Genomic DNA, 13,917 nt, shown 5'->3' on the forward strand with positions numbered 1-13,917 from the left:
AGCTACTCTTATAAAGATGGCCTCTTCTGTCATTGTTGGCACAGTTATGTCAGAGGTCGAGAATGAGACATTTACAATAATTTCAACATTTGTATGTCAAATCGTATGACCCCTCCATGTAGTGCAAACAATATTTCAATTGCCTGGAACATATGCACGGCTTTCCCTGCATGGCAGGTTATCTGTGCTCTAGGTTTTTGTGTTTCACATCCTATCTTCTGATCCCTTCCTATGTAACTCATCCGTCTATATTCGTCCTGTTGACCCCAGGTATGCTGAATTAACGCTTAAAAACCTATTTCCTTCAACTCTCACTTCATAAGGTGAAGGAGAAAGAAGCATATCTTCTAATGAGGCTTACTGATATCTCCATTTCACTGAAGTATGTTTGTCTTTCAGGACTAAAGGGGCTTCTTCCTGCAGTGGTTATTACTATCACCCAAGCAGGGGATCCATTTGGCGCCATGCAATGTAGTGACAATCAGAAAGTTAGAGTAAAAATCAGAAAGGAATCATACCGGAAGGATCGTACTTATTTTCCTTGGACAACATTGCTTTTGGTCCAGCAAACATAGAATTCCCGGTCTTAATTCCCTATCCACATTATGCTATTTTCTTATTCTATTTCTTAGACGCTTGAGAAATCAGATAAGGTCTATGAAGATTAGATGTGACCAGTGGCCACTCATCCCAGTCTCTCACCATTGTCCCCGAGATCACGTAATTTTGAACTTGTAACGCACTTCGTCTCTCAAACTTGTAGGTGGGGAGCATGTGTGGCGGTAGAATTTAGTATTAATGCTAGTTAAATAAATGTTTGTAAAGATATGTCTTCAGTTTTACTCTGCTCTGCATATCTCATTGGTTTTTCGCATTCTTAGGTCCAATGCGAGCCAGTTCTATCTTTCTACCCCCACACTGCCATGAACAGTCACCAATCCTCCTCTTTTCAGACTGGTATGGAGACAGGTTTAGCTCTCTTGCCAGCTTCATGTCTTCCTAAACATCATTTATAAATACACATACATACTTAGAGGGGCTTTCAACAAGTCCTCTTCATCCATTGGTCTGCTCATGTGTCGTTCACATTTTGCTTCCATCCTCCACAACATACGGCATTGGGCCGTTTGCTTCATCCATTAGTTGTCTTGCAATATGAGCAACATCACTTTACCGAACAACTTGTGCGCAACAGCCTGTATTGCAGTGTGCTTCAGTGCTAGAGTTGGTATGCCTGAGCCGCCCAGCCACTCCTTTATTTTGAAAATAGGAATACTTTTGCCAAATGCTTTTTTCATATTCCGTATGTTTTCCCCCACCCCTCCAAAACAATACATTGTGTTCTTACCAAAGCCAGACGTTGGCATTACCAATCCTCACTGAATTCTGGTAACACTAAATTGTTACACAAATTAACTGACAGAAAAATGTCTTATCAAATGCTTTTCACAAATATGGTACTTGGCTTGACCATGCAATAACAGAATGCTACTGCCCCGAAAGGAGGTCCACGAACCATGATGCAGAGCTCTAGTCACCACACAACAGCAACCTTGAGTTTAAAAAGGAAATACGAGCAACCATGTGCTGAAACAGATTATTAGATAACTTGAAGGCACACCTCCACTGACATGTTTTCAACTCAGACACAATCTTAACCTTTTTCGGGGAGAGTAAATATTTTATGAACTGCATAGTTAAACAGTGCTGCTTAACACAGCTATTTTAAAAATATCATCAGTCGGTGGAGATAAATTTAGGACTGAGAGGCAACTACCATAGCTTACTGTTCTAGCTGAAAATCTAGAGGGATCAAAGATTCTCAGTGCTGGATCTCAGGCTCTGGAATCATCTACTGCTCCAACTCCAAGAGAACCACTCCTTATTACCGTTTAAGAAAGTCCTGGAGAGCTGCCTGTTCAGTTAAATTTCCCTGTCTTTTTTGCTCTTCTGTGATGGCCCCTGTCACCTAAGTGTGGTTTGGTCCACATTATTAGGTGTTATAAATGAACAATGAGGAAGATGCTATTGAGAGTCACATACAGCGGCAATTCACCCTAGTGCCAGTAGCAAAAAGACCTCACGATATCCCCAGCCCCATGTTACTGAAAGTCAGCTCCTCGTGAAGGGTCCCTGGGAAATGTGCCATCGAGTGTCCTTCTTCAGGCAACAAATGTCAACAAATCTGTTCTTTTCAACCATCATCAGACATCACAGGGCAGGTTAATACACAACAAAAGGCCATGTCGGCATTCACCTCAGCGGGGTGAATAGTCCATGAAAAGCATATGCACACAAAAATATTTTCTAATATTTTCTATTGCTAATCATTTCAATACACTCTAGTGAACTTTTGTGACATATTTAGAAATGCACTTTTTCTACAAACGTAGCGAAAGATCGCTCTACTTGTTAACATTCATGCCCTGTGTCATGAATGCCTATGTCCAGTACTTACACAAGGGGCCCTCATTAGACATGAACAGTAAGTAACAACGCCAGGGCGCCCGCAAGAAAGAGAATGAGAAAAGAAAGACACAAATGGCATTTCAATGACATGACAATGAAAGAACGTGAACATAAACATACACAACAAATACAGAAGGCGGGAGGTTCACAAACAGAAATCTAGGGCGATACTTGGCTTTTCTTCTCAATATTACTTGATATCCCCGCGTCCAAACACATTATGAAGCTGCTTCAGTCAGTTAAGCATGACTGTTTGCTCTCCGCAGACCTGGGCCTGCAGAAACAAGCACTTAGAGCAGTGCTCGCTATAGGGCAGAGCCGGGCGGCATTACATTAATATGGCACATGGTCTGCGTCGACATAGCCTTGTGAGGTGCATCTAGTGGAACACCACAACTCTGTGCCATAGTACAACAACAAAATCAAACCCATCTACCTCAGGCACAAATATGTGTCGGCACTAGGGAGAGCATATCACTGAAAGATGGCAGTTTCAAACACCTGGTCCATCTTCCGGTATATGGGCACCAGCCTGGTTTTAGAGATGAAGCATGGATCCCTACCATACAAAGGTGCATTTACTGACTGCACCCGCCTGCTGACAGATGTCTTGGGGTCCTTGTGACCTTAAATTCCCCATCCTAAAAGCTGTCCTTGAGGGTGCACTAACTGAGTTGTACACCCCTAACTATGTGATGCACCTTCAGTGCACTACGCAAAAGTTTTTTTTGGGCCCTGCACATGCTAAGAAAATACAGCATGGTGGCAAAGGTGTTAGCTCATTTGCATGGGACCACACCACCATGCAAATGGGGGAACATCCCCTTGAGATAGTACAGTCGCAAATATATGGCCATGCGATCAGTGCTGCAGACACAGAAGTATATGCAGCGTTTTCTGTAATATATTAGTGCTCCATGGGCACTAAGGAGTGCGAGCACCTATAATGCCTCTGTGGGACTTAAGCAATAGGGCACCGCGTATCACAAATAGGACTGGGTGGAGTTTTATTATGTAGTTCCGATTACTGGCGTTCATGTAGTTTGTGAAGTTTTCCTTTGCAACACCCGTGTATATTTTCCCCTCACTTGCACATGTCCTAAAATATGCCCCAAATAAACTACCTCTTCTGTTCATTATTCTCTGATCTGTTATTCTTAACTATGTATATGGTGGGTTTAACATCAGTGTTTTGCTTGCAAGTACTTATCTTGCATAATTTCTCCTCGTGTCATGTATGACTCGACACTTGAGAGAGAAATGTACACTAGAGTACACTCACGTATGACATACTGAAACTTGACAGGAAGCAATACTGCTAGCATTAGAGAAGTCCCACAAACCTAACTGAATTTAAGTTTATGAACTTTTCTTATTTTATTGGTTTTGTGGAAAATACACGAGGGTCACAAGAACAATACGATTTCACAACCACCAATCAAGAAACATTAGTGTTTCCTACTGCATTGTACATGGATGAAGAGACTAGCCAGAGTTGCAATGGCTATGTGTGCACCTCTTCTTACCACAAATTAGCAAGCTTTGCATCAGCAAAGGGGGCGATAAGAAGGGGGTGAAATTAGAGTATTGAAGGTAGCTTTCAGTTCAACTTTAGGGAAGCTTTTTTTCACCATCTTGATGTGTCTGTTAACTTATTCTGTATATCATATCTTGTTTGCGTTTAATTGCTCTCCTAATTTGGAACCATACAGAGTGTGTTTTTATTCAAAATGAAACTTTGCAACAGAAATCTGGCCTCAACCTGAAATTTACAACAAAGCAGACTTTAGGAAACCATCAAAAACACACCGTCTCTGCCCCAATAAGTGCACCCATGGACTAAGGAAAATAATACAACTGACAGCAGGCCACCCTCACTCAAGGAAGGGCATCCTCAACTGAGGCTGACCTGCTTTCATAACTATGCGGATGAAATCCTATGCACTGCTCAGTACCTTCACCTTTGAGTCTGTATGTGCAATGAGACCTATATGATGTACCTGGTAAAGTATTACAGATCAAGCGGAGAATATCTAAGGGCATTTTTAGAACATAAGGAAGCGCCAGTCTTGCATGGGAACAAAACATTTACAGAAACCTCCTTTATAATACTGGCCCTTAAATGTTATCCTACACCTGGCAACAACACGTGGCTGGACTGTAAACTGCAACTGGTAACATAAAAAGACAGTTCACAGGAAGTAATACAGATCCACTTCAAATCACACCGCCAGTTAACATGCCTTCCTCAAGCAGTCCATTCACAACACCCATCTCAGCAATCAGGCACTGTAGCTGCCAACTCATCCCAGCAGCTTTCTTCGGGTTTTATGGCCATGGGGCTGTAAAGCAAGCCATCCAACTGTCCAATGGAGTTCACCTCTACAGCCTGGGGCTGAGGGACAACTTTTCTTGAGAGTGACACCACAGCACACTCTTCTCTTTGCTAGCCCAAGGATCAGTAAATGTAGACCAGTTTTTGGTGCAGCCTCTCTTGGCCGGATTTATGGCAGTCCTTATTCGGTCCTCTCTCAAGTGCAGGAGTGATCTGAGATCTGGCTGCCAGGGGTGCCACTTTCATGCCCATAACTCGCCCTCTGGGAATGCAGCGACTACTTGCCAGTGGGCTATCGGGGCCGCTCCCGCCTGATGATGACTTCCTGCAATGACTAGCATCTAGCTATCCCGGAGTGTAATCTTCTGCCCACTCATAAGATGGCAGAACCCTTCTCTCCGTGTGTATAGCTTGGTAGCCCACCCTAGAGGTGTGGTTAGCTAAAGGCTACATGCCCACAGAAAAATCCCCCTCTGTCTCTCAGATGCCAACGTGTTTACCAGGACAAAAGAGCAGCCCCTCTCATGTGGGCCTCAATTTGCCCTTCAAACATACCTTACCCTTCGAAGCTAACATTTTGGGCTCACATGCTGTGTGGCGTCTTGCCAGGGAAAGGTAACACCTCTCCCAAAGACAGACATCGACTATGTCCTCGCCTAGAAGTCGTTTATACCTCAACCCAGGAGGGAAGATGGTAGTCTTGTGGCCACTATCTGGGAATGACCCCTCGAAAACTTGGATGAGAGACAAGGCAACGTTTTAAAGTTGACTTTTACTCAAAAGTTACATTACATTTGAAATGGGCATCAAGCCTGGATTAATGTAATGGTTCTTTCGATGCACTGAAGTACCAAAATTACTGCAGAAAGAACTGGAAATGTGAACATTTTAGTTCAAATGATGTACTCATTCTTTGAATATTAAAAGGACAATCGACAACACAAACACAAACTTATCCAATAATGTTTTAGCAGCACTTATATTTAACTGTTGGGGCTTCCTGCAATTCCCAATCAGTTTGTCAGCAACAAGTTGTGACATTTGCACACAACATGATACAAAACCACAGCATGCACCCGAAGTAAAATAATTAAGAGATGGGAGTGCCTTGTAGAGAGCACAGTCTTAAAACATCTATGTGTCTTTCGTGCACAAAAAGCACAAGATGAGGGATTTGAAGACTGAAGGAGAGGAAAGAAACCAGAGAAGTTTTTAAGAAAGGAATTCATTCAAATAGGAAAAGGGGAGCTAGTCAGGCTAAACTAAAGGCTTCTGAAAAATATGAGCAAATTCGAATTTTAAGACCTAGAAATGGCAATGCAGTGCGTTTCTTATTTACTTCCAATCCTTGTAAGAGGGCATCATGTTTGTACTGACTGAAGCCCTAACTTTCGCTCCCAACCATATTGCAGTAGGTCTCTATGTCCCTGTGGTGCAAGTGGCCAGGCAGGTAAGATACCACTACTAGCTTAGCGAGGTGACTTGCAACCAGCCAACTTGGGTCATAAAATCTAAGCAGGTGCTTCAGAGCAGCTCTAGCCTCCCTGGATTCAGGCACAAAGACTCACTTCTAGATGGATCAATTGGCTTGTACGCAAGTGTCAACCACCACACTGTGCACTTTGACCAACTAAGAGCCTACTGAGCATGAAAAAGTAAGGTTTTTCCTCTAAAACAGACAGGAGGTTTTGTTTCAGGCCATGGGCCTTGAGCGATGAATCCACAACTATGGGCGTAGGAAGTGTGGGGGACGCGGGGGATGTATCCCCCCCAGATTTTGGAGGGTGGGGGACACGGGGGACGAAGGTGGGGGGACAAAATAATTTCCCCTCTCACATCTATTATTCAGTGGGCCATTAGCGCACAAAAGCGCTACTTATAATAGCCCTGTACGGACCATCCTCCAATCTGATGGGAACAGAATGAAGGTGAGTCCGGAGGCCCCCTGCGCCCTCTGCCCTTTTCTTTGTCCTTTTCACAGCTGTGGGCATTAAGGGTGCTCATACAAACAAAGGGCACGAGGAGGAAAAAAGAGTTTTGGATGATTACTGTCTGCATCACCTGCCGCCTTCAAGAGGAGCTGCAAGACAATGAGGAAGGTCTAAAGAGGAAACAGAATACCACTCACCCTGATGCCTGCAGGCTAGAAAGGAGACTCTGAAACATAATATTTGTATTTGGCTAAGATCACACCAGTTGGTGAAACAGTGAACTCGAGACTGAGCCCAGATTTTACATTTTCAGACAACAATTTAGCTATTAGAAGGATATATTTTTCTAACATTTATGTTTAATGTTTTGTTATCTAGGTAATGAAGGGCTTGATTACAGCGTGGCTAACAGGGAAAAGCCATATTTCATTTTGGGCCGTTATGCCTAGCGTTATTATTTATGTTGTTGTTATCATTACATACTTAAGCATATTGAAGTATATTATCTTTCTCTATCTTTTCTTCAGTCTACTCTGAAACAATCTACCCTATGCCACTGCACCCTACACCACTTTTCTCCATTCTGTGCTACTCTACACCACTCTACTCTGCAGCACTCTACACTACGCCACTGCAATCTATGCTATTCTACACTAACCATTGTACACTACACCCCTGCACTCTGCCAGTGCATTCTTCACCACTTTACTCAAAACCAATGCACTCTATGCCACTGCACTCTATGCCACTGTACAATACACCACTGTACTCTGCGACCCTCTAATCTGCAACATTGCGCACTCTGCCACTGAACTCCACACCACTCTACTCTGCACCACTGCACTCAATGCCACTGTACTCTGTCCCACTGCACTCTTTTCTGCACCACTGCACTCTAATCTACTCTACACCACTCCACTGTAGAGCACTTCACTCTACTTTGAAATTATCTCCTCTATGCCACTGCAATCTATGCAACTCCACTCTATGCTATGCCAGTCTAATCTACCCTGCACCACGCCAATGTACCCTGTGCCACTCCAATCTGCTCTGCGCCGCTCTATCCTACTGCACTCTACATCACTATGCTCCACTCTGCAACAATCTACTCTTCACCATGATAATGTACTCTGCAGCAGTCCACTCTATGCCACGGCACTCTATGCAACTCTATTCTACTCTGCACCACTGTACTCTACGCCACTCTTCTCTACTCTGCATCACTCTACATCACTGCACTTTACACCAATGCAGTCTCTATTGCATTTTTGTTATTTGTGTCACCAAAATAAAGAACCTTTATTTTTGTAACACTTAATATTTTCTTTCATGTGTGTGAGTACTATGTGACTACAGTGGTATTGCATGCGCTTTGCATGTCTCCTAGATAAGCCTTGGCTGCTCATCTACAGCTACCCCTAGAGAGCCTGGCTTCTAGACGCTGCCTACATTTCACTAATAAGGGATAACTGGACCTGGTATAAGGTGTAAGTACCATAGGTACCCACTTTAAACCAGGCCAGTCTCCTCCAAACCACTGTACTATATAGGTTACTTTTTACATTTTTCTTGTAATTGGTGACCCTGGGTCATCCAGGTAACGTGTACAATGCCCGAATACCAGTCTTTCTCGATTTCCCCTGTTGATGTTTTCCCACTACATTTGATCTTTTATATTTTGATTGAATAAATGCATGAAACATTCCATTTGCATTCTACTTAAATATCATTGTTTACAGGAGTGGTGTTGCATTTTATTCAAGGGACCCCTGTTCCTTTAAAGTTAGTTTACTGCTCCATTCTAGGACACTCTACTTACTCCATGACACTACGCCACATCAGTCGATGATACATCATTCTCCTTTGTGCCATTAACTTTGAACCATGCTGTTCAGTAGTCTCACTAGTGTACAGCATGGCTAAAACACATTGGCAAAGGCAATAGAACTTGCATAGGCGAGACCTATTGGCTTTGCCAATGCTTGTTCATAAGGTATGAACTTCAAGGTGACTCGCAATATCCTTATGTACGCAGGGGGTATTTTACCCCATATAATACATGGTCACACCACCAACTTTCCCACAAACCACTTAAAACCTTAGTGCCAAGCTTCGGTCATTCCAAGCTTTTAAAGTAGAGCAGAAGAAAGAAAAGCAACATTCAATTTTTTGCTTTAAACAGCTGCATTAATTATGCTTAGTGACCTGATCTGCCTTTTACCTTGGCTGCTAGCTCTGGCAGAAGGCATTGTAATGTCAGAACTCGACTGTAATAACCTTATAACAGTCATTTTCTGATGTCTTTTCTTTATAATCAGTGAATGTCTTTTCTTTATACGCAGTGACTTGGTGCATCACAAACAGCAGATTCTAAAGAAATTAGTGACTGCAGTTTATACAGAGATTAGATAATTCATGTTTATATAGCCTGTAACTCCAAGAGCGTCTTCAGTTGAAATGTATCTAGTTATGACTGATGTGGAGCTGAGCTGCCCAAGATCACAGACAGGAGTAGAAGTGTTATTAGAACTATGGTTTCCGAGCACAGTTTACAACTCTTGTACGTAATCGCTTTTGATATCTCCAGTGCGGTTCCAATTGGAATGAGGCGAAGGGCATGATGGGTGTGGGGTGCAAAGGGTATGTTCTTCCTTTTTACCCTCCTACCTTTATTTGCTTGGTGCATGAAGATGCAAGGTTAATCAACATGTTATTTTCACATTTGAGCTAATTACTCTGTGAATGTAAATAACAACAAAAGATACTTTCAGACTGTGAAAACATGCCTTCCTTTCTCCCTATTTCACTTCCAATATATATATGATTGTGTATATTTTAGTTCGTAAACAACGAGCGATTTGTATAGGGTTGACTGAAAGTCCCCAAGGCTGTCCCCCCCAGAAATTTATTGTCTCCTACGCCCCTGTCCACAACCTCTTATATTTCACTGCTTGAGAGACCATTGGAAAACATACTCAAGTATCATTTATCGGCACACAATTCCCAAGCAGCTGACCCGAGATCACTGCTCCTAAAATCCCGAGCTCTAAGCACATTAAGCAATCTATTTGCACTTCTTGGAGCGTCAGCCAATGTGTTCCTCTTGCCAGCGCCAACAGCGTGGTTTCTGCTCTGCAGTCACAAAACGGCGTCAGAAACTTTCCAGCTGATTAGATAACTGCTCTAGTACAACAGAGCCACGCGTCACGTGTCTGAACCGGAAGCAACTAGGTAACAACAATCCCAACACCTGTGTCCTCACAAGCAGGGCACCTTCTGCGGATAGGGAAATCCTAGACTCCGGCGTGGGGCTTTTTTTGTCTCGGTTTCATAAAGAGCGCTATTACCAAAACGGCGTCGTGACGCTTCAGCAGCAGGTAAGGGCCAGACTGCACCTATACGTACACGTCGCCTCAAGTCCACGGGCGGGTGAAAGCAAAATGGCGTTTTCGTCGGGAGTCAAAGTTGTCAGAGCTGGAGCTTCTTTCAAATACACTGGTCATTTAAAACATAAATTGCTCATTTTTAGACTGTGAACAACCTTAAAAAAGAAAATTAACGGACAGCACAGAAAGTAAAAAGAAAATAGCCACACACGCTATATAACAGAGATGTAATGAGCATGCATTGTTACTTTAACAATGTATTGAACGTGTGTGAATTGTTTCATAATTGCATTGCTTGCTACAGTTTCACTGCAGGGGAGAGAACGGTAATAGAACATTACATCGTTTTCGAGATAACATGCACCACGCTTGAGGTGATTGGGTGATAAATGTATTTCTTAAGTGATTTATTAAATCTGCAGAGCTTTTGAAGTATTCAGCTTCGGCCTAGGTAAAAACGTTTAAACACTGCTGGAGGCAAAAAGTGGCCAGAGGTCTTTAAGTGAATAGGTCATATCAGGCAATCCTGATCTGGTAGAAGCCTATGCATACTTTGTGAAAGAATGAGCGCCCGTGCCTAATGCTCTGCTCTGAAGCCTGTGGCTGGTACAATTACGTCCCAGCCCACCCAATGCCAAGATTGTTTAGCTTTGAATCCAAGTCGTGCCTCTTTACTTTACTGCCAGACACTCCCTGCCCCTTTGCCTCTCTTGCAGGTTCATTTCTACATTTGTGCCGTTTTTTCCGTATTACTATTCCTCCCTTGTGTGCTTTTTTTCCCTCTGGTTCTCGGTTAACGTCTGAGGCAGAAAAATGAGTGCTGGTCCCCAAAAATAAGTGCCCAGGGCCACCGGCTCAAATTAAGCACTGTGGTAGCCCTCTATCCTGCTGCCCACTGAGAAAAAAAGCCAAACTGGACGAATGCCCTGACCGGTCCTGATGGGAGTGGGCTCTCAAACCTTAGACTCTACAATACTGTGTTGGGCCTGCAGAAAATGACTGGAAGAAAAATTAAGTTTTGTTTCACTTCCTGGATCTACTGAAATGTCATATTTGTGCCCCCAACAAGGTGAAAAGATCTGTTGTGGTGCACACACCACTCCACGGGTTTCTTGGAGCTACTGACACATAACAGATCTTTATTGTTAGCCAACTCAATCTTATTCATGTTACCATTATTAGAAGGATGAAAGGCTGGATGGGCCTGCTAGGGCTTGGACCAGTGACAGTGAAGTCAATGCAGAACCCTGCAGTGAATGAATCAGTGAGCAACCAGACCTAATGTTACACTTTTTGTTGAAGCACTGGTGACCAGCAGGCCACTTGCGATGACCTCCAAATGACTGGGAGACCAGGGAGGGATAAACGCTGAAGTCTGGAGATATGGTGGGTGGGGTCAGACAAAGCCTCATATCTGGCTCTTGAGGAAGCCAGTGCCTCCTGACCCTCTGAGTGGCCACGTTGAGAACTCACTGAACTCTTTAGAAAGCTCAGTATAGACTAGTGCCACAATGCAGCCGGGGTGAGGAAACAGTAGTCACCACACCTACATGGCAAAGTAAAGCCTGAAATTAGTTTACAAAGAAGGGACCACATACTCACACAAAACCTAGGAATTCAAGCCCCTCTCTTGAAGTGACAAGATTAGAGAGCAACCTTTCTTCTGCCAAGCAAGTATGTCAAATAAATATCTGGTTGAACAGGGAGATTTTTCTGGGCCTGTGGCAAACATTGTGGTTTATAATTAAACACAATTGCTCCACCTCCTCTGACTGGTAAGTTTTTTTTTCAGAAAAGGAAGACCAAAGGGAAGGTGAAGGACAACGTAACTGTGGCCAAGGCAACTGGAGCTATCACCTAAAAATGCAGACTGCGAGAACGTTAAAAAGATGCAGCAGAAGACGGGACTTAAGTTTTTACTTCCTGGTCTGTGAACACTTCTACGAAACAGGACCCTGGAGAGAGGGTAACTATGGACAACAAAGTTACTATCAGCAGGACGTGGGCAAGGTTTGAAAATGCCTAAGTCAATGGAGATCAAGGAGCGGGAAAGGATGTAATTGGTTATACACATACGAGTGTTAACGAAAGACAATTATACACCTGCAACACCTACCTATAGGATCTTCCACTGGAACAAGAGACTTCAGAAAATTGAGCCAAAAGATGACTTGGTTTATCTGAGTCTCATACGGTTCCTCCAGACTGAACACCACAGCGTGAATAGCAGTAGGATCGTTCGCAGCAAAATAATCATAGCAGCAGAAGAAGGCTGGATTTCCAGAGAATTCCCAGACACTGAAATCACCAATACCTGAAAAATTAAAAGAAAAAAAAAGTCAGCTACATAACCAGGTGTTAGAAATGGTTAGGAAAGAGCGTTTCAGACACATGAAAAGACTGCATGCACTACTTGAAAGCGTCAGCCCAGGGTAAAATGGGTGTTAGTCCCTAGTGGTGTATTGTCTTGGGATTTGTATTACCGTAACCGCTAAGGCAAGGCACTCTAGGGACATCCTTCAGCTTGCTCAGTCTTATTTGGTGAAGGTCTTCTTGAAAGAAATTATGAAGTGTTTCACTTTAATGTCGCTAGGTAACAAATTCCAGAGTTACGTTGCCTAAGCAGAGAATTGTCTGTTGCTCCTTTCTGTCCAAATGGTTTTGGGAACGGCAAGTTTATGGAGAGTGGGGAAGAATATGATAGGATAAAAGATCTTTTTTATTACGGAAGAAACTCCGCTATCATTAGCATTTCAAAAGTCACGCACAAGATTTTTCAATGTTGCTGTAACTGGATGGCAGAAGATAAAATCCATATGGTGAGTTTTAATATTTAGAGTTTTTTAAAAATCAACATTGAGTCATTTGGCTGCCTTTCCTTTTTGATACGTGGCATTCAGGGGACATTTCTTGACTTAGTCTAGACTGCCATTTTAAGGAGATGGCTTGCACTGTGTGTTAATTGGGTGTGAGGGAGAGTTTAACCACAACTACATTTTTGACTCAGTATTAATGCTTGAGTTTACGCTGATGAATGTATGTGTTGGTGTGGACTCAAGTCTTTACTTTTAACTGTTTACCTCTCACAAGGTAGCCAAAGATGTGGGTGGGAAGGGGAAAGAAGATGTTCCTGGTCAAGTCTTGAAGTCTGGCTATCCTGCAGCCACTCTAGGGACTACGCACAGAAAGGGATTAATAACAGGTTCTTGACCACACCTTAGATGTATTTTCTAAACATAGGCGGTTATGATGATTTGTAAGACTCAATTAAAAAACATACCAAGTTTAAAACAGGAGTATTACTCACGATTTCCTGCCCATCCCAAACAAGTATTTAATCTTCATACCAAACAGAAAGATCATGTATACCATTGAGGTTTGCGTTCTGGATGTCGATGGCTTTGGTGGACTGGTCGTCGGCAGAGCAGTGGGAATGGTGGGACGGTGAGACGAAGACCTCCAGAACGCCCTTGGTCAGGCCTGGCTCAAACATCATACTCCGACTTCTCACACTGACATTCTCACAGCCTGGGTACAGATTGGAGATGCTGACGGAAACTGTAGAAAACAGCGGAAAAACGCAATAAATAAAGCGTGCAATTGTGATCCACCACTGGATCACTGTAGACAAAAACTCACTGCAGCTTAAACCTCCTGCCTTTCTCATGGCAAAAGGCAGTCGTATTTACTCTTACACAGCACAGAAATATATCCATAGGTGAAATATTCTAAAGCATATCTTCTGCACAGATCTCTGTCATGTGCTTTATTCCACATCCCAAGAAGGCAGAGAAGA

General features: G+C 43.1%; 1 protein-coding gene across 1 annotated transcript in view; it reads right to left on the minus strand.

Annotated features, from left to right (window-relative positions):
- DAPK1 (death associated protein kinase 1) overlaps positions 1-13,917 on the minus strand; it is a 521,159-nt gene that overhangs the window by 39,851 nt on the left and 467,391 nt on the right. The window contains exons 21-22 of the mRNA XM_069228171.1: positions 13,491-13,679; positions 12,238-12,435 (exon numbers count right to left, since the gene is read on the minus strand). Coding sequence (XP_069084272.1) covers positions 12,238-12,435; positions 13,491-13,679 — 387 coding nt within the window. The remainder of the gene's footprint in view (positions 1-12,237; positions 12,436-13,490; positions 13,680-13,917) is intronic.

This window comes from Pleurodeles waltl, chromosome 1_1 (genome assembly GCF_031143425.1).
Source record: "Pleurodeles waltl isolate 20211129_DDA chromosome 1_1, aPleWal1.hap1.20221129, whole genome shotgun sequence".
Lineage (NCBI taxonomy): Eukaryota > Metazoa > Chordata > Amphibia > Caudata > Salamandridae > Pleurodeles > Pleurodeles waltl.